Below are 23320 nucleotides of genomic sequence, written 5' to 3' on the forward strand. Positions count from 1 at the left end.
TAAATATTAGGCTTTTATATCTATAATAATAAAAGCATAATATGCTAATTAGACTGGACGTCTTTCCGGACGTCCTTCTGGACGACCTTCCAGATGAAGCCGGGCTGAGGGAAGCCCGGGTCCTGGGTGCCAGAGGGAAGCCGGTGCTGGCAGCCAGGGGAAGGAAGGCCTACTCTTGCATGAATTGTGCATCGGGCCTCTAGTTTTATTATATAGATTATATAGATACTAGATGCCTGATGCACGAAATTCATGCATGGGTAGGGTCTCTAGGCCTGGCCAGCAATCAAGGCTGGTCTCTGGAGCGACCCTTGGGAGGCGACCAGCAGGGTGATTGGGGACCCCCTGGCACCCGTCTTAGCTGGCCTGTGGCCTGTGGGCTGGGGGCAGCTCCTGCACTGAGCGTCTGTCCCCTGGTGGTCAGTGGGCATGTCATAGAGACCGGTAGTTTCACCGGTCATTCCACTGTTCGGTCAATTTGCATATTAAGCTTTTATTATATAGGATATATGGAATGACCCCATTTTGTAATACATATGTATACATATATCTTGTATATATCTGTGTGTACATATTTACTGTATATATTTGTGTATTTGTACATGTGTATGCTTAAAATAGACCACAAAAATATGAATCAGTTACTTCTAGGTAAGAATTACAAGTGATATTTTTCTTTTTCAATATCTAATGTACCCACAAGTGGATATTACTTTGTACTTTTAAAAACTAAAACAAAATAGCATGCCAGCTCAGCCTCACCAGGGCCTTTGCACTGGCAGTTCCCTCTGCCCGGAATATTCTCCCCGAAATCCTCCACTTTCTCCAAGTCTTTGCTCAAATGTCATTTCTCCAGGAGCCTTCCTTCCCTCACCACTCTCCTTAAAATCGCCATCGCACACCTCTCTCTCTTCCCTCTTCCCATGCTGTATGTCCCTCCTTTGTCTCACAGAACTTATCAACTTCTAACCTGCTATCTAACTTGCTTATTTATTATATTTATCGTCTATATTTTCCTCTCCACCCCACCTACCCTATCCCTCGGCCCCACTGCAGCCCCCAGCCAGAAGTTCATCTTCAGGAAGGCAAGAATTTTTGTCTGTTTTGTTCCCTGTTGATTCCCAGAACCTAGAACTGGGCTTGGAGTATATAGTAGAAGTTCAACAAATATTTGAGGGATGGATGGATGGGTGGATGAAATATAAACAAGCAAATGGTTTTCCTTTATAAAGACTTCCATCCTCGCCTTTCTCTTGTTCCGAAGTGATGTCGATGAGATGGATCTGGCAAGCCCGGTGAGGGACAGGTGGCAGAAAAAAATGTCCCTCTCCCTGTTCAGATTTCTTCTCCCTTCATTTGCAAGCGAGAAGACAGCTGTGTTGAGTCCTAAAGTAGCACCGCCCCCTCCTGGAAAGTTTGGAGAACTGCAGCGTTCAGCTGTCCCAGATACAATTCATACTATTAAACCCAGGAATTTGGAAAGGAACAAAGTAGGGAGGTGATTGGGAGTGAAGCCTCCATGTTTTCCTCTGGGCAACCAGATAAACCTGTGGGGCCTTTTCGGGCTGAAAGAGGGGCTGAGAAGGAAATGGGGCGCACTCTCTCCAATGCGGGGCCCTGAGTTCATCTCTCACAGTGGATGGATTTCTCCTGATGAGAAATTTGGCCAAGACTGGCCCTGATGGAAATCAGATGTGGCAATTCAAAGTCAACTCTCCAGGGATCTTTGTTGGACCTTCTGGCTTCCCTGGGGTCAGTTCAGGTCTAAGGTATTTCTCAGGTTGTGTATCTGTTATCACCCCACACAATGAGAATTTCAAACCCAGTTTTTACCCAGCCTTTTGTGCTGGCTCCATTACGGAGGGTGGAAATGGATTGGCCACGCCAAGTTTGTTCATTGACTCAGCATTTTTATTGAGCAGGTTACTGTGTGTCAGGCATGGTCGGAGGTGCTGGGGCTGCAGCAGAGAAAAAGACAGACAAAAATCTCAGCCTTCATGGCGTTGATATTCTGGCGGGGGAGACAGATGCTTGACACATAAATACATTCAAATATCTAATTTAAAACTGCAGTAAGTGCTCTGAAAGAGAAAAGCAGGGTGTTGTGAAAAGAGTAATGGGGGTAGACTTCAATTTTGGGAAGTCCATATGAGGATGTGTTTAAATTTGGCTTTTTCTCCCAGTAGCCAGGGGCAGTGTGGAGGAAGGGAGGAAGTGTCCAGGCTTTCGACCATGGCACAGTATCTCCCCAGAGAGGAATAATTTGTCCATTTTAGTCAATGTTTGCTCTGTGGAGTATGGTATCCTAGTGGTCTAGAATCACAACCCTGGGTTCAAATCCTGGCTCTGCCCTCTTCTTTAGTTCCCACTTCCTTGTCCCATGGAGTTATTAGAAAGATTTAGTGAGATAATAGAGATAAAGCAATTGATAACGTGCCTGGCAGGCAGTCAGTGCTCAATAAATGCTAATTGCTATTATTAAAGGCTCTAAGAAGTTCTGAAACTAAGAACCTATTTAACTAGACTCACTCTTCGGCTATAGAAACATTTTGTTGCTGAACATTTTGTATTCCACTATTTATTTTTGGGAAATATTACCTAAGCTATATAAGGAGAGGTGGGGATGAATAGACAATATTCATTGCCTACCCCAAATCTATTTGCCTTTTTTTTTTTTTTTTTGGCTAACAGAACTCTGTTCAGGATTTGGCTAAAAAGCCTTTGATCTCATAGAAGAAAGGCCACGCTTGATCTAGACATGGGCACCTTACTTTGTTCTGGCCAATGAAATGTTTGGAGAGTCTCCTGGGGGCTTCTGGAAAAGCTAGCTATTTTCCCCTGGTAAGAAGGAGATATGCTCCTAAAAAAAAAAAAGAGCTACCGTGACACCCAGCAATTTCACTTCTGGGTATCTAGCCAACGAAATCCAAAACAATAACTCAGAAAGATATGCACATCCCTATTTTCACTGCAGCATTATTTACAATAGCAAAAATATGGAAGCAACTTAAGTGTTCATCGATAAATGAATGGCTAAAGAAGGTATGATACTTATATAGAATGGAATATTCCTCAGCCATAAAAAGAATGAAATATTATTATTTGCAACAACATGAATAGACCTAGAGGGTATTATACTAAGCGAATTAAGTCAGACAGAGAGACAAGTACCTTATGATTTTGCTTATATGTGGAATCCAAAAAACAAAATAACTGAACAAACAGAACAGAAACAAACATACAGATTGGAGAACAAATTGATGGCTACCAGAAGGGAGGGTGTTTGGGGGGTGAATGAAAAAGGTGAAAGTGATTAAGAAGTACAAGTTGCCAGTTATAAAAATACTCACAGAGATGTAAAGTACACATAAGGAATACAGTCAATAATCTATATATATAAAAACCTAATATGCAAATTGTCCCCTCAGGAGTTTGACCAAGAGACCAGGAGTTCAATTGCTCAGTATGACGTGTGCTGACCACCAGTGGGCGGCACAGAATGAAGGAAGGCCCCAGCCGGCAGCAGGCAGCCAGGGAAGGGAGGCCCCAGCTGGCAGCCAGAAGGCCCCAATTATCCCTGATCACTGGCCAGGCCTAGGGACCCTACCCGTGCATGATTTCGTGCACTGGGCCTCTAGTATAACAATAACAATATATGATGTCTTATGGGTACTAGACTTATTGGGGTGAGCACTTCATAAGGTACATAAATGTCTAATCATTATGTTGTACCCCTGACACTAATACAATATTTTATATCAACTATAACTGAAAAATAAATGTAAAAATAAGTAGATGTGTGTGTAAAGAAACACTACCCCTGCCCTGCCCCAGCACCCTAGGATACTGGGATCTGTGAATGCCATTTGGGAGCATGAAGGGAAGTCAATAGAAACACAGTAACAACACCAGGATCCCTGATTATGTCCAGCTGCTGAACAACCCCTGGACTGTCTATTATTCACAAACTCCTGGTTATGAGAGAAAATAAACTCCCATTGGTTTAAGCAGCTACTAATGGATTTCTGTCATTGCAGCCCAAAGAATTTCACACTGATCCAGGGGTCCCTGCTCTCTGTTCAGAATTAAGATAAGCCTTGCTTTCTCCATTTATATTAATATTCACTCGGTTGCCCTGAGCACAGCCTCTGGGCATTGTACCAGGCAGAACCGTTCCCTTCACTGGGCCTGTTCCCTTCGTAAAACCATGACTCACCTCAGAGGCCCTTGTTGGCCTCACACCTTCATTCCACAGCGGATTCCATAATCCACCCCTCTTTGTCTTTCCCATTTCACCCGTCTATTTTTGTTCTTTGTAAAATGCCCTGGCCTCTGGCCAGGATACAGAGGTATTAGGACACACTCTCCCTTAATCCCTCCGGCTCCTGTTTCATTGTCTAAAGTCACCCAGGAGAACAGGGCAAATGTAGCTGTTTCTGTCTGGCTTTTCCTGGGGAAACGGAATTGCTCCATTGAGTGTCGCAACCTCTGAATTCTCTCCTATTGTCCTTGCCTAGGACTTGCTTTCTGTCTCACGTCTCAGAGGACACCTACAACGGAGGAATGGCAACTACATGGCACATGGCAGGTGTGCACCACTCCCTGATCCAGCGCCCATGGCAGACATTGCTAATCAATCACGGCTCAATTGGAGTTGGCAGGAGAGATGAGCTGACATTCTTGACCTTTCTCTCAAGGTTAGAGGCAGGGGATAAAGAATGTCATCCACACTCAACTCAGGAAGGTTTATCTGAGGCCTGTCACCTTGATGCCCTCTTAGCCAGAGGGGGCCCAACCTGAAGCCTTGACAGTAGAGGTGGGTGCAAGGAGCAGTGACTTCAGTCCCCAAGACACTGCATTGCAAGTGTGCCCAGGCCTTTCCCGCCTGTGTTCTGGACTAACTTTGGGACCATCCTCAGTTCTTTCGGAATAAAGTTCCATGAAACAAGTCTATAGTGATCACCTACTATGTGCCAGGACTGAGAGCCCTACAAGGATGAGTGAATCCTAGCCTCTGTCCTGACAGAATGCAGTGAATGCCGCAATAGAGCATCCCTCAGCTATTCAACAAATACTGATTGAGTGCCTACTACGTGTTAGGCACTGTGCTGGGTGCTGGGGGAAGATGGGGAGCAAGATAGGCATGATCTCTGCCTTCTGGCACTACAGCCCAAGCAGGAATCAGATGCTCATCGAATTATCAGACAAATACATGTGCCATGCAGCTGTGGTAAGTGAGTGAGCCAGGAGCCAGATACTGAACACCTTCATCCGAGGAGTTGGGGAGCAATGAATAAAACTTAACTAGCCCAGTGGTTTTTCAATGGGGATGATTTATACCCTGAGGGGACACGTGGTGATGTCTGGAGACATTTCTGATTGTCATGACTGGGTGGCATCTAAGAAGCCAAGTGGTGCTATTTAATATCCTTCAATGCACAGGTCAGCCACCCCACAAAGAATTATCTGGCCCTGAATGTCAATAGTGCTGATGACCTCTCTTGACCCACCCACCCCATCATGTGAGAGAGGTCAGGATGTCAGCTTCTCTCTCCTGCCAACTCCAATTGAGCCATGATTTATTAGCAATGTCTGCCACGGGCGCTGGGTCAGAGAGTGATGCATGCATGCCATATGCCAAGTATTTAATATTCCATCTCCTTTGTAGGTGTCCTATGGAAGAGTTTTTATCTTAAGAAAGTGGGCAGCCATTTAAAAGTAGGGGTTGTGACTGGCTTTGAAAAGGTCTCGCTGGCTGCCAGGTGCCCAGGACTGTAAGGGCCAAGGACTGGAGGCAAGAAGACAAACAGGGAGCCTGTTTGAGTCACAGGTGAGCGGTCACAGGGATGTGATCCGTGTAGCTGTGTGCTCACTGCAGGCTGGCACTGACACAGGACAGAAGACTAGACATGAATTCCAGGGAATTGAATTTTGGTTACCACTTGGGGCTGGACGTTCTGAATAGTGAAGACTATATTTGGGACTCAATGACTATAGAGTAAGCAGAAAAGTCTTTTCCTCTGACGGTGAGCATAGATTACCCCAGGATAGGATCTGTGAAGACAGCGGGAGGCAAGAGCCAAGTTCCGTTTTGTTCAACATTCTCTCAGTCCAGCCTCACAGCATCCCATGAGGTTGGCATTCTTATTCAACCCATTTCACAGATGAGAAAAGGCAGGTTCAACAAGGAAAAGCACTTGTCCTGTATCACCAGCGAACAAGTGACAGAGGTGGCATTCTATCCCAGACCCGACTCCAAACTTCCCCCCTTGCCCACGGCCAGGACAGGAGACACCAGCAGGAAAGGCAAAGGGTGGTCCGTGGACTTCAGCACCCCTAAACCATCTCAGAGTCTACTGGCAGGGAACCCGTCTCTCTCATCATGGTAACGATTCTCTAGGTCAGACTGGGGATGATTTCTCCTTTAAGGGGACAGTTGGCAGTATCTGGAGACATCTTGGGGTGGCGGGGAGAGGTTTGCTACTGGCATCTACTGGGTAGAGACATGGTGCTCAACGTTCTAGAAGGCCCAGGACAACCCCCTGCCCCTAACAAAGAATGATCTGGCCCAAAATGTCAACAGATCTGAGGCTGCAACTCCTGCCCCAGGATCTCAGCCCCATAAACACCAGTGATAGTGCCAGGAAGGGGTCAGGGGTGTGTTAGCTAAAGACACGCTGAAAGGTCCTTCACCTGAGAACCTCGGGTCGGATAACTGAGTTGGAAGCTTGTCCTTGAAGCAGCTCCAGAGCAGGCGTTACTGACAGGCATTCGTGACAGGTTCAGCTGTCAGGGCACCACACGGTCCAGCAAAGGGGGACTCCAACAGGCAGGCAGCGGAGAGTGCGGAAAAGCTGGTGGGGGAGGTCGGGGCAGCAGCTGTCACTGGAATCTGGGCCTCACCAAGAGGACAATGCCCCCGGAATGCCAGGCGTGCCACCAAGACAGCTGAGCCTGCCGGGGCGGGTGAGGGTGAGGACGGGCAGACGGACATCTGAAGGGCACCAGTAAGAATGGAACTGTCTAGGTGCCTCTGTCCCCGACACGGGCAAAGCAGATGATCGACAGCTAAAAATACCAGGAACAAAAACACCATCAAAGGGTTGTGTGGCTGCCTGGTGCTGGTGCTCCCTGGAGTGGTGAGAGCTGGGGTCCAGATGCCCAAGCCCTGAAACCCCAATAGCAAGGTGAGGAAAAGTGCAGTGGGGCCCTACAAAGTGACTGCTCTTCTGAGCCTCGGTTTCCTCATCTGAAAAATGGGTCTACTATTAATTAGTGCCTTCCTCACAGTGTTGTGAGGATGAAATATATGATAGGTAATGCACTTAGCACAGTGCCTGTCACACAGGAAGCTCTAGATAAGTGGGATGGTGATGATTTTATTTCTTTGGGATCACAGTTTGGCAAGCTCACAGAGCAGTGGCTGGATGGAGGCCGTGGTGGGCAGGCCTGCTTTCCCCAGTCCTTATTGCCTACCCTCAGGGATCCAGAACAGCCTTAATATCCTTTCCAGGACTCGGTCAGTTTGCGTGTATCCTTCCTCCACCAGGAAGTTATCACTGAAGCCAGGAACAACTCCACAAATGAAATGTAGCCAACAAGTGCCATGGAGCATCTTCCCAAGAGCTCCGCACGAGGGACCTGGAGGGTGGGGTGGGGCTGGAGTAGGAAATGAGGCTGGAAAGGTAACTGATAATAACCACACACACACACACACACACACACACACACACACATGAACTCATGGTGCAAGTACTCTGTGCCTGGTGCTGAACAAAGCCATTTACACATATTGCATGAGTGGTAACATAGAGGGCACTTGGAACAGTGCCTGGCAGAGTAAGCACACAATAAATGTTAGCTGCGATCATTAGTATCACAATCACCTGGGTTTACTATAAAGGATATGTTCTTAGCAGCGTTATTTACAATAGCTAAGATCTAGAAACAGCCCAAGTGCCCATCAGAAGATGGATGAATGGATAAAAACAAAAACAAAAAAACCGTGGTACATTTACACAATGGAATACACTGCAGCAGTAAAAAGGAAGTGTCTCTTACCCATTGAGATAGGATGGAAGGACATGGAGAGCATTATGCTAAATAAAATAAGCCAGTCTGAGATAGACAAGTATCACATGATCTCACTCATATGTAGAATCTAATGAACAAAATAAACTGATGAACAAAATAGATCCAGAGACATTGAAGCATGGAACAGACTAGCTTATTTCAGAGGGAAGGGAGTGGTGGTGGGAAGAGATTAACCAAAGAACTTATGTGCATATATGCATAACCCATGGACACAGACAATAGTGCAGTGAAGGCCTGGGGAGGGCGCGGGAGCAGGGTAGAGGGGATCAATGGGGAGAAAATGGAGACATCTGTAATACTTTCAACAATAAAGATAAATTTTTAAAATGATATTAAAGACAATCTCCTAAGATCAGCACTATTGTTTCTCCCATTTATCAAGTAAGAAATCTCAGGTTAAGTCACTGACCAGGGCCCCACAGCCAAGAGGCATTGACCTGAAATCCAGCTTTCAAACACTGCACCATTCTCGTAGGTCAAGGTCAAGTGGCAAAAAGTCTTAACACTCAAGCCTAAGAGGCGAGATTTTGTTAGGTAGTGGGGAACCATTGAGTGTTCTGGAACATATGTGGGTCATCATCATATGTTCTTGGGGGAAAATATTTAGAGTGTATTGGAGGCAAGAGAGGAGAGGCACCAGACCAATCAAAAGCCACTACCATAAGCCAGATCTGGGCAGGACAGGGGGAGGAGAGAAGGAGAGAATGTATTCATAAGACATTTTAGAGGCAGAATAGATAGACTTTGTCACCAAGGGATAGAATCAAGATAGCTAAAGATTTGGGTCTGGGTGCCTAAGAGAGCAATGAAGTTATTAATAGAAAAGGGGTTTGGGAGAGGAAGAGGAGAGGAAATTAATTCATATTTGACCCTGTTGTCTCTTTTACCCCATCTCTCTCAACACAGGTGACAGCCAGCACTCTGGATTAAGAGCTGACTTTTACTGGACACTCACTTTGTGCCCAGCAGTGCCCTAGTACTTCACAAGTATTAGTTAACACATTCGAACACCATGAGGACGCTTGAAGGTCCACTATTGTCCCCATTTCACAGATGAGAAAACTGAGGTGTGGTCTACTCATGTTGCTTGCCCACATTGCACTCGGTACACAGTGGGTGGCCCATCAGTGTGGCTGACCCATTTCCCCTGGGTACAAGGCCCAGTCCTCTAACTGGCAGCTCTCGCTCACGCCTGGGGGCCCTGACACAGGGAGATAGGCGCTATCACTTGATGACAGAGTCTATCAGCCACCCTGCTTTGGGCTGGCAGGGCCTGGTATGCCTTTGTTCTATACGAGATGGCTGACTTCACCTCCGTCCTTAAAGGGGCATTACACCCCAAGGCAAGCTGACCTGCTAAGCCAGTTACTTCCAATGATATCAATATAAGCACTTCCATGGCACTTTCCTGTGCCAGGCATTTTCCTAAATATTAATAGGTTACTAAGTTAACTTTTAATTTACTGACATCAACATATGAGTTCACTTGGTCTGCTGAAGAATGGCACTGAACAACCACACAGAGAAGGGCTTCCCTTTCACCCTACCAGGTAGGATATAATGACTTAGACTTGAATTCGGGGAACTGAAGAGAAGGACACAGGTCCTCAGCGTAGGGCTGGTGCAGTGGTCGGCAAACTCATTAGTCAACAGAGCCAAATATCAACAGTACAACGACTGAAATTTCTTTTGAGAGCCAAATTCTTTAAACTTAAACTATATAGGTAGGTACCTTGTTATTAACTTAATTAGGGTACTCCTAAGCTGGCCTTTGCTAACAACTCAAGGGGCCAAAGAGCCGCATGTGGCTCGAGAGCCGCAGTTTGCCGACCACTGGGCTGGTGAATCTCCCCAAACATAACACATCTGTGCAAACAGCCCCTGGGTCAAGATACATTCCCAGTGCCCCAGATGGCACCCAATGACTGCGTGTTTTTCTCAAATTCCGATTTAACTGGTATTCTATATGCAGTATGTAGGTACCAACAGCAGAGATTCGTTTTGCCAGTCCATCCACATATCATTTTGAAATTGAAAGGTTAATGTTTACTTTAGCAGTGATCTGCAAAGCGGGGAATCAAAGGCTTACAGGAATGCAAACGTCCCTTACCTGTCTCCTCTCCTTCCAAGCCCTCCTTGCATGACACTGAAAACACAGGGGACTCAGGCTGAGGCGTTGGACCCAATTTCAAATGGAGGTTCCGACCCTGCGACGCTCCACGGCGGGCTCCAAATAGGCGGTGGAAAGAGGATAGTTCCCGGCCAAGGATTCCCCTCCACCTGGTGAGGCCACGTTTTCCAGGCCTGAGAAAAGGTTAGAAACTTCCTGGTCCCAAGTGTGGGGGGTGCACCCAGGTCTGAGAGCCAAGCACCCCAAAACAGTCACGGTGGCTGACAGTTATCACGTGCTCACAATGCGTTCATCCCATGTCATCCTCCTGAGACCCCTAAGCGGTGAGTGCCACGGTCATGCCCATGTTACAGATGAGGAAACTGAGACGCGGAGAGAACAGACCTGCACGGGAAGGTCACGCAACCGGCCTGGGTTAGCACCTTGGTTTCTCCGATTCCCACAGTCTGAGCAGCCGCACTAGGTCCTCTGGAGGAGAACCAGGAGGAAGTGTGCCTCCTCCTCAATCGGGCGGACGACAGGCCCCTCGGGGGCCTTGGTGGCCTGTGGGCCGCAGCCCCCTGTCCTCGGCTCGCCTCCAGCATGACCACAGGAGAGTCCGATGCCGGTCAGGGTGTCTCCACTGGAGCTCTGTTCTTTCCCCCCGGAAGCCCGTCAGGTTCTCTCTGAGTCCTGGGAGTTCGGTGAATTTTACCAGGACATATACTGGGGTGTGCGCGTTGTTTCCTCACCCACCCAGCGTCAGAGTCCTGCCCAGCTCCTCCCGTCCTCGGCGGAAGAAAATGTCCTTCCGTAACAGCTGACCCTTGAGCAACGCGGGTTTGAACGGCGGGGGTCCACTTACAGGCGGGTTTTGTTTTGTTTTCCCCCCAGAAATACAGGTGGCCCTTGGTCTCCGCGGGTTTCGCATCCGGGGATTCAACCAACGGAGGGTCTGAGACAGCATTTTCACACGTGCAGCCGCAGATTCGCAACCGCGTGTACATTACGCCGCCTGTGTGTGTGTGTGCACCGCTTCCAGGTGCAGTTTGGCGAATCTGCGAATCTGCGCATGCGAAGGGCCGTCAGTCAGAAGTGATCCACGGGTTTCCTGGGGGGGTAAGCACCCCTAACCCTCGTGTTGGTTGAGGATCAACTGTGCCTGCTCACTTCCGGCCTTTCCTTCTGGACGGTTTATTATTGGCATCTCTCGGTGGTTTTACTCTGAGGTGTTCCCTGCACATCATTTTCCCAGCCACTGTGTGGACGGCAACACCCTTGCTGGAAATGCACCTCCTTGTTTTAGTTCACAAATCAGGTCGTAAAGTCCAGGAAGTCATTTTTGGGTTTCGCTTGTGTTTCCCTAAGTTTTGCTTGTTTTAGCTTTCGTTTTATGTAGTAAACGAATACTTGAACTTTAAAAATAATGAAATAATACACTGCTATACTATCAAAATAGATCACTGTACCACGTTACAGTTGAACATGAATTCCTACTCTTGTCAAGTTGAAGTTTATGATGTGTGTGTCCCTTACCTGAGTGAGGGAAGCTTCAGAGGTCATCAGACCCTTAGCGTGTTATCAGAGAATCTTGGGCAGAAAAGCTCTTGACCTGTCTGTGTGCTTGAGCATGTGTGTGAGTGTGTGTGCCAATGTGTATGTGCATGGGTGCATGGGAGTGTTTTGCCTGTGCATGTGTGTGTGTGTGCGTGTGCAGTGCAGGTGCCACTTGAGTGTCTGTGTACACACCTATGAATACACAACAAAACACGGATTTTGTTATTAAAGACTCTGTTAGAAGATGCTTCGGGGTAATTCTAACCCATGTATAACTAGAGAGAGGGGGGAAAACACATCTTTTTTTGTCAAGGCTATAAATGGTTCTTGGGTTTGTGCCTCCAAAATGAAATTTTTTTTTCACCGAGAAGGAAAGTGAGTGATGGCTGCCATTTACCGAGAACCCGCCTGGCCCATAGTGAGTGCTCGGTTGGTAAGTGAGTTATTTCTTCAGTCACCCAACAAGTATTTGTTGAGCAGTTGCTTTGTGCCGGTCATGAGCGGGGAGCCAGGGAGAAATTGGTGAGGACCCTGCCCTCTGGAGCTGTCTACCGGCACTGAACAACAACAACAACAAAAGTAAGTGAATTCCGCTCACTCTGTAGTGCATAGTGCATTAGGGGGTGAGAAATGCTGTGGAGAAAACAGAGAACAGAGTGCAGGGTGTGAATGGCTATTTCACTCAGGTGGTGGGGAAGTCTCACTGAGAAAGTGACATTTGAGCAAAGATCTGAAGGAGGAGAGGAAGGGAGCCTGCAGATGTCGGATGGAAAAGCATTCCAGGTAGAGGGACCTGCAGGTGCGAAGGCCCTGCGATGGGACCCGTGCCTGATCACGTGAGACTTCTAATCCCCTCTCCCTGCCATTTTCCATCTCAAACTGACAAGCACAAGTGTCGCCCGCCCAAGCGCTGCAGAAAGCATCTCTCCCCACGACCCAGCCGCCCGCCTCTTTAACCTTGAATGCCTTTTTGGGTCTCAAGTGTCACCAGGTGTCGAATGAGCTGCCCTTACTTCAGAAGAACGGCATGGGGCGGGGGCGGGGGGGCCTTACCTATTAACTGCCAAAAGTGGTCATGCGGTTATTTTTAAACACGGGGAGGAAGTATTTATTGTTCGGGCGAGGAGAGTGGGAAGCCTGTGGGATTCTTCTAGGGAACCAGCGCTGAGTCCCTTCCACCATGGTGAGTAGCCAGGGCTGGGTGAGAAGGGGACACCACCTATAAGCAAAGGGCTAAGGGGGCAGGAGGGGGTGGGGCGGTGGCTTTTGAGGACCCCAGGCTCCGGTGGGGAAAGCGCTGCTGGCTGTGTACGCACAGAGGAACCCCAATCAATGCCCTGATAAGCCACAAATAACAGCAGCTCCCGGGGACTTGCAAAAACAAAATAAGAGAGTTGGCTTTTTTATGGCTTGTCTACTGACCTCCGGAGGAATCAATAACTCCCAGGGCTTGCAAAATGGGATTGAACGCTTTTAAGGATCAAATTGTAATTCTTTTCTCTTGTTCGGGCAGCTGGGGAAAAGATCTTTTTGTTTTCACCTTTTGAACTTGCAAAATTAAAACCTTTTTCCAGGCGCAGTTCGGTTAGGTGTCCCCCTCCCGAAGCAGGAAGCCCCCAAATTAGGGCCAGCATAGGAGAGTGGTCGGGAGCACAGACCCTGGAGCCAGACTGCCCAAGTTCAACTCCAGCTCTGCATTTTGCTTTGTGACTATGTGACCTTGGGCAAGTGACCCAACCTCTCTGAGCCTCAGTTGCCTCCCCAGTAAAAAGGTGACGGTAATAACAGCCTCTACTTGATAGAGCAGTTATGAGAATTAAATAATGTATGTACCAGTGTTTAAGCTGTAACTATTTAAAGTCATCTTTGCACTGTCTGTGTGGTGCAAGGCTGGAACATTTAGAGAGATTTCGCTGCCATTTGGATCAGGGGGAAATTGTGTGTGGGGGTGGGGGAGCGAATGGGTTTTAACACCCTGAAAAAGTGTCATTTCATCTCGACATTCCTCATGGTTTAGTGAGCCCGACTCCCGCCCCCAATCAATTCTCCTTCTGTGCATTACTGAACTTTTTGTGAAATGCATTGGAACAAAAGCGCTGGACCCTGCAGGGGCTGATCTGAAAGCATGGCTCCATCCCCAGAGACACACCTCTCCTAGTTTTAAAATATTTTTAAATATGTTCTTATTGATTTCAGAGAGAGGAAGGGAGAAGAAAAGAGAGACAGAAATATCATGATGAGAGAGAATCATCCATCAGCAGCCTCCTGCACGCCCCCCTCCTCCCCGCACTGGGGACCTAGCCTCCAGCCCAGGCATGTGCTCTCACTGGGAATCAAATCACCGCCTCCTGGTTCATAGGTCGACACTCAACCACTGAACCACACCAGCCGAGCAAGTTTTTAAAAGGAGGCTGCTGCAAGATCCTCAATCTCTTATGATCCACAAGAACCCGGGGGCCTTTTAGAAATGTCATGTTGTGTCTTTTTATCCCTCCAGCATCACTGTTTTGAGAGGAGTGTGGACACCATACCCCCATTTTACAGATGAGCAGCTGAGGCTCACCCAGAGACAGGGTCTGAGCTAATTTTCTAATTTCTGACTTTTTTAATCGATGCCTTCCCCCCACTCTAGGCACCCAAGAAAGCCAAGAAGAGAGCAGAGGGCGCCAATTCCAACGTGTTCTCCATGTTTGAACAGACTCAGATCCAGGAATTTAAGGAGGTGGGTGCAGCTATGGAATCATTAGCCTGGAGGCAGATTCCCACCCTTTGAGGAGCACCTTCCCCTCATTCCGTGTTCCTTATGGGAACCTCTTGCTTAGATGTCTTTAGCCTCCAAACAACCCCAGATTTTTAATAACTTTTGCTAATCATCAAAGTAAAGCTTTTGTTGTTGAAAATGTGGGAAAATTTTCAGAACACACAAATGACCTATAATTCTACAACCCAGAGGTAGATTATCAGTTAACATTTGGGTATACAGCCTTCTAGTCATGTTTGTTATACATACATATATATTTTTGTTGTTGTTGTTGTTGTTGTTAAACAAAGTTACAGTCTTCTGCACCTGCCAATGGGTGTCTGCTAATTTTCTTTGAGCAATACAGTATCAACATTTTCTATCATTTATTTATACCACTTCCTACAGTGGGATGTTATATGTGTTTAGAATGTTTTATTTTTTCATAAGTAACACATTTTTGCTTGTATCTTTGGTTATTTCCTTGGAGTAAAATTCTAAAAGCAGGATTGCTAGGTCAAAGGAATTAAATACATACATACATACATACATACATACATACATACATACATAGCAGCCCTGGCCTAGTGGTTCAATTGGTTAGAGCGTCATCCCGTACACCAAAAGGTTGCGGGTTCAATCCCCAATCAGGGCACATGCGGGAGGCAACCAATCAGAAGTTTCTCTCTCGCATTGATGTTTCGTTGGTCTAAATTGTCCTCCAGAAATGAGATGCTAATTCCTGCTCCCATTGGCCCCAAGAGGAAAAAGTGCTTTTTTCTCTCACATCTCTGTCAACATTGGCCAATAGTCTAAAATATTTTTGCCAATCTGGGAGATGAAAAACAGTCTCTTGGATTTCAAATTTTGCAGTCCTCGATTGTTGAATACCAGCGAGGTCTGAAACCCTATCACATTCTACGGGACTGTGCCTTAGGAAGCAAACTAAGTACCAATCAGGCAAAATGAAGCCACCACCTGAAGGCTTTGAAGGACAGACAATTAATTATTTTTCCAGCAGTTGTGACTGGCTCACACTGAGTCACCCACGCTCCCAAACCTGGCCCTTCAGAGGAAAATATGCTAAGCTTTGCTAAAGAGGCCAGTGTGTTTTACACCAAAGGGGAGACCACTGGGATGTCCAAATGGGATGTGCACACTTGGACCTTTTGTCCGCACTAACATTCAATCACAGGAATGTTGTGTCCCACAGGCCACCAGGGAACGAGGAATTCCTGGGATGAAATGTCATATCTGAACTTAAAATAGTCACCTTCCAGGGAGGAAAAGCCACTACCCCTCTCCTTCACCCCATCCCAACCTCTGAGAGGAGATCAGCTGCTGGAGGTGGGGACAGGGGACATGGTTCCAGCTGCTGCCAAGAACTCAAAAAAATATAGTGATGACATGTCATTTATAAAACCCTTGGGCATTTACACAGCTCTTGGAGTCTCCCTGCTAGCTGGCTGAGAAAGACTACCAGCTCTCTTTTACAGATAATGTGGGCTGGCGAGTCGGGGGGCAGACACGAGATCCTAGTTTTTAACTTGTTTTCTTTTTCAATAACAGCTTTATAGAAATATAGTTCACATGCCACAAATTGGCATTTTAAAAGTAAGTGTACAGTTCAGGGGCAATTTAGTACAGTCACGGAGTTTTGCAACCATTATCCCTATCTAATTTCAGAACATTTTCATCACCCTCAAAAGCAAGCTCATACCTGTTAACAGTCACTCCACACTTCCCTCTTCCCCAGCCCCTAGTGACCGCTGGTCTATTTTCTGTCTCTATGGACTTGCCTACTCAGGACATTGCGTAGAAATTGAATCACACAATATGTGGCCTTTTGTGCCTGGCTTCTTTCACTTGGCATCGTGTTTCAAGGCTCACCTACATTGTAGTACCTGCCATTATTTCCTTCCTTTTTTACGGCTGAATGGTATTCCATTGTATATCAGGGATGGGGAACCTTTTTTCTACCAAGGGCCATTTGGATATTTATATCATCATTCACTGGCCATATAAAATTATCAACTTAAAAATTAGCCTGCTATATTTGGTCCAACATTTAATTAACTCACCCCTGGAGCCTTGGCAGGGCCAGGCCAAATGATTTTGAGGGCCTTATATGTCCCGCAGGCCGGATGTTCCTCACCCCGGGTATAGATAGACCACATTTTGTTTATCCATCCATCCATCGATGGACAGTGGGCTGTTTCCAGTTTGGGGCTATAATGGACATGCTGCTATGGACATTCATGTTCAGGTTTCTGTGTGGACAGATGTTCTAATTCTCTTGACTGGAAACCTGCCAGATGAGTTTCTGGATCATACGGTAACTCTATGCCTAACATTTTGAGGAATTGCCAGGTTGCTTTAAATCTTTGACTCTGGATTTAATGTCCTTCAATGTTCCTTGAAAATCCCAGAATCCCACTTCCCCTACCCCCTGGCCCAGCCTCTTGGGCTCCTGCCCCCGATTTTTCCTGGGCTGACCAGCCAACCACCTCCCTTCCACAGGCCTTCACCATCATGGACCAGAACAGGGATGGCTTCATCGACAAGAATGATCTGAGGGACACCTTTGCTGCTCTTGGTACGTTGCCCCTCTAGGCCTGCAGGAGGGTCCATCCCACGCCCATTAGGGCCAGGAGGTGGGACCATTGAAAAGGTGAAGAGCTTGCCCTTTTCCAAAGAAACAGCTCAACCATGATTGACCTTCAGGACAAATTTCAGAGGATAGGAAAGAAGAGTTTAACTGTTGAGTGTCCACATATCTTTTCTTTTCTTTTTATTACTTTGTGTGTGTGTGATTTGAATGCAGGGCCAGCTCACAACAGAAAACTTGGAAAATTTAGAGAAGTATAAAGGAGAAAACAACAGTACCCATTAGGCCACACTCCACTGTTAACATTTCAGCCTCTAAGTCTTTTCTAGGTATATTGGAGGGGGAAGTTAATAATTGGAATCATTCTATTTTGGATTCAGCTTTTTGAAATGTACATCTCAAATGTGAGCATAAGTGCACAGAGCTTTTTCATAATATACTAGAGGCCCGATGCATGAAATTCGAGAGTAAGCCTTCCTTCCCCTGGCTGCCGTCACTGGCTTCCCTCTGGCACCCGGGACCCAGGCTGCCCTCCAGCTGCCGGCACCCGGGACCCGGACTTCCCTCACAGAAGCCCACTGGCCAGTGGCCTGGGCCTCCCCCTGTGGGGCAATCATGGGTGATGGCTGGGCCCCCCAACCAATCACATCACACCCGCCTTGGCTGGCCTGGTGCCAGTGGGTGTCATAGTGTGGTCCCGGATGGTTGTCCGGATGGTCATCTGGATGGTCATTCCACTGTTCAGCCATTTGGTTGATTTGCATATTACTCTTTTATCTAGAGGCCTGATGTATGAAGATTTGTGCAAGAATAGGCCTTCCTTCCCCTGGCTGCCAGCACTGCCTTCGCTCCCGCCCAGAGCTGCCTTCCGCCTAACCCCTTGTTGCGTCAATTTGCATATTCCCTCCTTATTGGCTGTGGGCACCGCCATCTTTGTCTCGGAGTTGCAGTCAGTTTGCATATTCCCTCTTTATTAGATAGGATATGTCCCACCTGCCACCACTTACCCCCCCACACACACATACACATTCTGATCCCCAGAGCTCAGGGTCACTGTGAACAGCAGTACAGGTTGTGCAGTGCACAGTTCGACAGAGGACTCTTCATGTTTGTAGCCGTTGTGGATTTTTACATTTAAAACAAATTATCCTGCCCTGGCTGGTGTGGCTCAGTTGGTTGGAGCATCATCTTATATACTGAAAGGTTGTGAGTTTGATACCCAAAGACAGCCAATCCATGTTTCTCTCTCACATCAATGTTTCTCTCTCTCCCTCTCTCCCTCTCTCTCTTTCTCCTCCCCCCCCCCTCTAAAATCAATAAGCATATCCTCGGGTGAGGATTAAAAAGAATAAAAATAAATTAAGAAGGGGTATCTTTTTTAAATTTGCGCAAAGGTCCTATATAGGCCTGCGGCAAGGACTAGCGTGGGGATGTATGTCAGAATCTCCAACTCTGCCTGGGTTACAGCAGGCATAATTTGAACAAGCACCCTCCAGGGACTCTGATCTGTCTCTCCCACCTCCGGCTGAGAAGGGCCAATTTATAAGATGACCATTTCCCATTGGAGTAAAATATTAAAATATCTGTATAAAATGTTCCAGGTTCTAAAGACACTATTTTAAATGTAACTAACCCCTCCTACATAAGCGTTTGGCCTGGCTATTATAAATAAATAACACTGTTGGGAACATCTTCTCACGTGAATCTCTGGCGGGTCCGCTCTGATTATTCCTAGACTAGATTCCCTGAAGTGGAATCACAGGGCAAATGCCGGTGTGCTGCGCGCTGTTTCAGTCCCCGCTGGGAGGCTCTGAGTTTGTGTTTCCCTTCCTAGGGCGCGTGAACGTGCAAAACGAGGAAATCGATGACATGATAAAGGAAGCCCCAGGTCCCATTAACTTTACGGTGTTCCTAACGATGTTTGGGGAGAAACTTAAGGGTAAGCTGGTGTGCACCTGTGTGTGTGTGTGTGTGTGTGTGTGTGTGTGTCTGTCTGTCTGTCTGTCTGTCTGTCTTTATGTGTCTTCATCTTTGGGTATGAATTAAAGCACTAGAATAGACAAGGATTGCCAGAAGACAGAGGCAGGGTAACATTGCGGGCGGAGGGAGGTACTGCTCAGGAACGGAGAATAAAAACAGCAGCTAGCCCGGCCAGCATGGTTCAGTGGTTGAACATCGACCCATGAGCCAAGATTCACCAGTTTGATTCCTGGTCAGGGCACATGCCTGGGTTTCAGGCTCAATCTTCAGTAGGGGGCATGCAGGAGGCAGCCAATCAGTGTCTCTCTTTCTCATCGATGTTTCTCTCTCTCTAAAAAAAAAAAAAAAACGAAGACAGCAGCTAATGTTGCTCCAAGGCACCCACTGAGCCAGAGTTCATGCTAAACACTTTGTACGCATCACCTCATTTAACAGCATCTAGGAGTGGGTTCTATTCTGCTCCCCAGTCTGCAGATGGGGACTGAGGCTCAGAGAAAGTCACATAGCTAACAAGTGCTGGAGTCAGGATTTGAACCCCAGTCTTTCCAAATCTAGATCACCTTTGACCTTGAGTTTTGCTCAAAAATAACTGGATTCTTAACCCACTCTTTAAAAAATATCAAGGCTCCGTGCTCAGAGGAAGGCAGGGTCTCTCCTCCAAGCAAGACAGCCTTTGCCCTGGCCCCCCAACCTGGGCGGAGGGGAGCTTAGGTCCTGCCTCCTGGGGTCCAACAGGTTCCAAGCCACCCGCAGCACCTTTCAACCCTGTTTTCTGTTTCAGGGGCAGACCCTGAAGAGACCATTCTCAACGCATTCAAAGTGTTTGACCCCGAAGGCAAAGGGGTGCTGAAGGCTGATTAGTGAGTGGGGTCTATGGGGGAGGACGTGGAGGCTCCCTGCTTCCCCCACACACACCTTGAGCCAACACCTGCTTTTCTCTCTCTGCAGCATTAAGGAGATGCTGACCACACAGGCAGAGAGATTTTCCAACGAGGAGGTAACAGGGCCCTTTGGACGCTCTCTGCACCCCAGCTCCTGGCATCACCCTTCCGGGGACTCCATCTTCCTCTTTTCTAAAACATCCCTGACCCACACTGAGATAGAACCTGCCATTGTTTACTGAGCCCTTATTTCATGCCATTCTCTCAATCACCCCACGAGGTCAGAACTAGTATTATTGTCATTTTATAGATGGAAAAAACTGAGGCCCAGGGAAGTAAAGTCACTTGCCTAACAGGACAACACTGATGGTAAATGCAGGTGGTACCTCCCTCACAATGCAGGGAGCCCTGGTTAGAGCACCAATCCCCTGATGGAGGAAGGGCAGCGTGCAGGTACCACGGACTGTCATGTAGGCTTCACACTACACAATTCGCCTGGAAGATGTTCTTATAATATTCACTGAGTGGCCAGATTATTATGATCTCTGAATGCATAATAATCTGGCCACTCATTGTGTATATATATTAGAGGCCCGGTGCATGAATTCATGCCAGGGTGGGGTCCGGCCAGCCTGGCCAGGGGAAGGGGACATGGGCGGTTGGCCGGCCTGCCTGCTGGTTGAACTCCTGTGCGAGGGGACAATTTGCATATTAGCCTTTTATTATATAGGCTATACACTGAGTGGCCAGATTATTATGCGTTCAGAGATCATAATAATCTGGCCACACAGTGTATATCAGAGTGTGTATTTGTTGCAACAGTTTTCCAGCAGATGGCAGTAAAGTGTCTTTACATACATATTTTAATCAGAATATATAATTTTCTGGGAGGTAGCAGTAAGGTGCCTGGAAGAAGGGACACTTAATACTTTGCCAAAGGTCCTATATGAACCAGCAACAGTCCTATCGATATTATTAATGTTCCCTAAGGAGTCTATTTAAAACTAGAGGCCTGATGCACGAAATTCGTGCAAGGGGCTTGGCCTTCGCAGCCGCAGCGGCTTGCCTCGGCCCTCGAAGCCCCGACCCTTGCAGCCCCGGCTTTGCCTGGAAGGTCATCCAGAATGTCATCCGGAAGGTCATTCGGCCCTCTGGTCTAATTAGCATATTATGCTTTTATTATTATAGATAGTCCCTTCTCAGGCCTGATTCCATCAAGTTCCACATTTTACTAAAAATTCTATTTAGATTTTTCCCTCCAAAACTCAAGCAGATAAAAGAGCCTGCCTTCACCTTTGGACCTGCTCCTTAACCTCCCTGTGCCTCAATATCCTCATCTGTAAAGTGAAGACAATAATAGAACCTACCTTATAGTACACTGTGAGGATTAAACAAGTTAGTATGTGTAAAGTGCTGACATGTGATAAGGGTAATGTTATCACATGTTAGCTATTAGTAGCCAGTATGGTTTTTTAAGATAACTAGCCAATAGTTTTTAAGTGTGGAAACTGCATGTTTTTTTTAAAAAAAATCTAGATTTCTAGACTCAGATTCCCTCAGAGTCTGATCTCCTTAACCACGTGGCCATAAACAGCTGGCCCTGAGCAGTTGCCACTTTTGTAGGTGGCCCGTGTGTCCCCATTTAGCCATAGTCCCCACCAGGCCCACGTTGCTCCCTTCCATAACCTGTCCAGCTCCTTTGCACACTTGAGTGAGTGATACCTGTTTTACTGTCTCAGGTTGGGTTCTGGGGACATCCCTGCAGAGTGGCCCTTGGGGTCAGCACCTGGGAAGGAAGGACAAGGAAGCAGATGGGCTGGAGGGAGGTGTTGACCCAAGATTCAGGCCCAAGGAGAGTCCTGGTCGACACTCCCTGTGGCTAGAATAGCCCTTCCGAGAGGTCCCGAGCTGGGCCCACTCTGATCAGTAGGCTATGGGCTGCCTCAGGAAGGGCGTGACCTTGGGTCCTGCAGCTCTGCAGCAACTGGGTGACAAGACCTTCCTGGAGGGGGGTCTAGTGATGCATCTCCACGTCTACTACCCCGCTGACACGAATCCTCACCATCCCCATCCCATACTGTGATCCCCACTGCCTCGCCACTCAGGCCTGTCTCTGCACACAGCCCTCCTTCCTTCTTGCCCTCCCATCATCCTCTGCACCTCTTGCTGGTTCATTGCAGATTGACCAGATGTTTGCCGCCTTCCCCCCTGATGTGACTGGCAACTTGGACTATAAGAACCTGGTGCACATCATCACCCATGGAGAAGAAAAGGACTAAGGGAGGGGCTCACTGCCCCACCTGGGCTGGTCTTTGTGGGGAGGGGGAGTCCCCGCTCTCCTATCACTTGGCCCAGGAAAGCCGCCATCCCTGCCCCTGGCCTGTTAGCTGTGGCTGCTTCATGTATCTACCTCCACCTTCTTTGCAGCCTGGGTGGCTTATCGACACCACATGACCATACATCCATGCAGAGGCCATGTCCAAATAAACAGGAGGTCGTGTATTTGTTCACGGTGTTTCTCTGACAGTAGTGCCTGGAGAATGGATGGCCCTTCGCTAGTTCCCACAAAGGCAGTGTATAAGCTAGTGATGGCCCTGCTGTCATTATTATTGAATCTTAGTGGCTTTTTATTTAAAATAGACCTTTGCAGCCACTCAGCACTATTTCTATCAAGGGCCACATTTTACTGGAATGTTAACTAGAGCTCAAGCAGTTGTACAGCCCAGCTTCCCCGACACCCTTTCCCCCAGGACACCATTGGAGTGCTTCTCCAACAAATGTGCTTAGCCAGGCCCCATGATGATTTAAGAGGAAGAGGCTGCACGTGCATGCTGAGAATATGTTCATTTGGCCAAAAAAAAAAAAAAAATCACATCTGTTCATTGTAAGAGATCAATTTCTAATTTGAGATAAAGTAGAACTTGTCTACTTCTCTCTAGGAAGTTGGAGAATGGGTACCTACTTCTGACTCTGTCTGAGGTCCAGGAACTAGGCCTAGGCATGGATCGACTCTTGATTTTGAGTGATCAGTCATGGTTAAAGCATTCAGGTCTATTTTGGCTGTGAGAATACCAACTTAGGAAACAAATGGGTTCACGTAACTGGGAAGTCCAAGGGCCTCAGGCACAGCCGCATCAGGAGCCCACACGGTGCCATCAGTACCCGAGGAGGCCTCTCCACTGCGCTGCTTTCTTTCCTGTTGCTCTGCTCTCCAAGGGAGCAAAATGGCTCCTGTCCATCCCCTCAGCAATCTTACTGGAGAGGGCACATCTCTCCCAGCTCCACACCCATCCCAGAAGAGGGCCTTTGGGCTATCTAACAAACCCTGAAACAGGAGGAGTGCTCTGACT

General features: G+C 47.4%; 1 protein-coding gene across 2 annotated transcripts; it reads left to right on the forward strand.

Moving 5' to 3' along the window:
* Nucleotides 1-14423: 14423 nt before the first annotated feature.
* Nucleotides 14424-22249, forward strand: MYL2 (myosin light chain 2; the record flags this gene model as incomplete). 2 transcript variants are annotated; one of them, XM_079762229.1, is made up of 6 exons in its annotated part: nucleotides 14424-14483; nucleotides 17022-17097; nucleotides 18944-19048; nucleotides 19871-19949; nucleotides 20038-20086; nucleotides 22151-22249. In XM_079762229.1, exons 1-6 carry the CDS (start codon nucleotides 14448-14450, stop codon nucleotides 22247-22249), a joined length of 444 nt encoding a protein of 147 aa, XP_079618355.1. In that variant the 5' UTR covers nucleotides 14424-14447. The 2 variants fall into 2 exon arrangements, with proteins under 2 accessions (XP_079618355.1, XP_079618356.1); XM_079762230.1 differs by lacking the exon at nucleotides 17022-17097 and having other exon boundaries at nucleotides 14433-14483; nucleotides 18910-19048.
* Between the last annotated feature and the right edge of the window lie 1071 nt (nucleotides 22250-23320).

This window comes from Cnephaeus nilssonii (genome assembly GCF_951640355.1).
Source record: "Cnephaeus nilssonii genome assembly, chromosome: 22".
Classification (NCBI taxonomy): Eukaryota; Metazoa; Chordata; class Mammalia; order Chiroptera; family Vespertilionidae; genus Cnephaeus; species Cnephaeus nilssonii.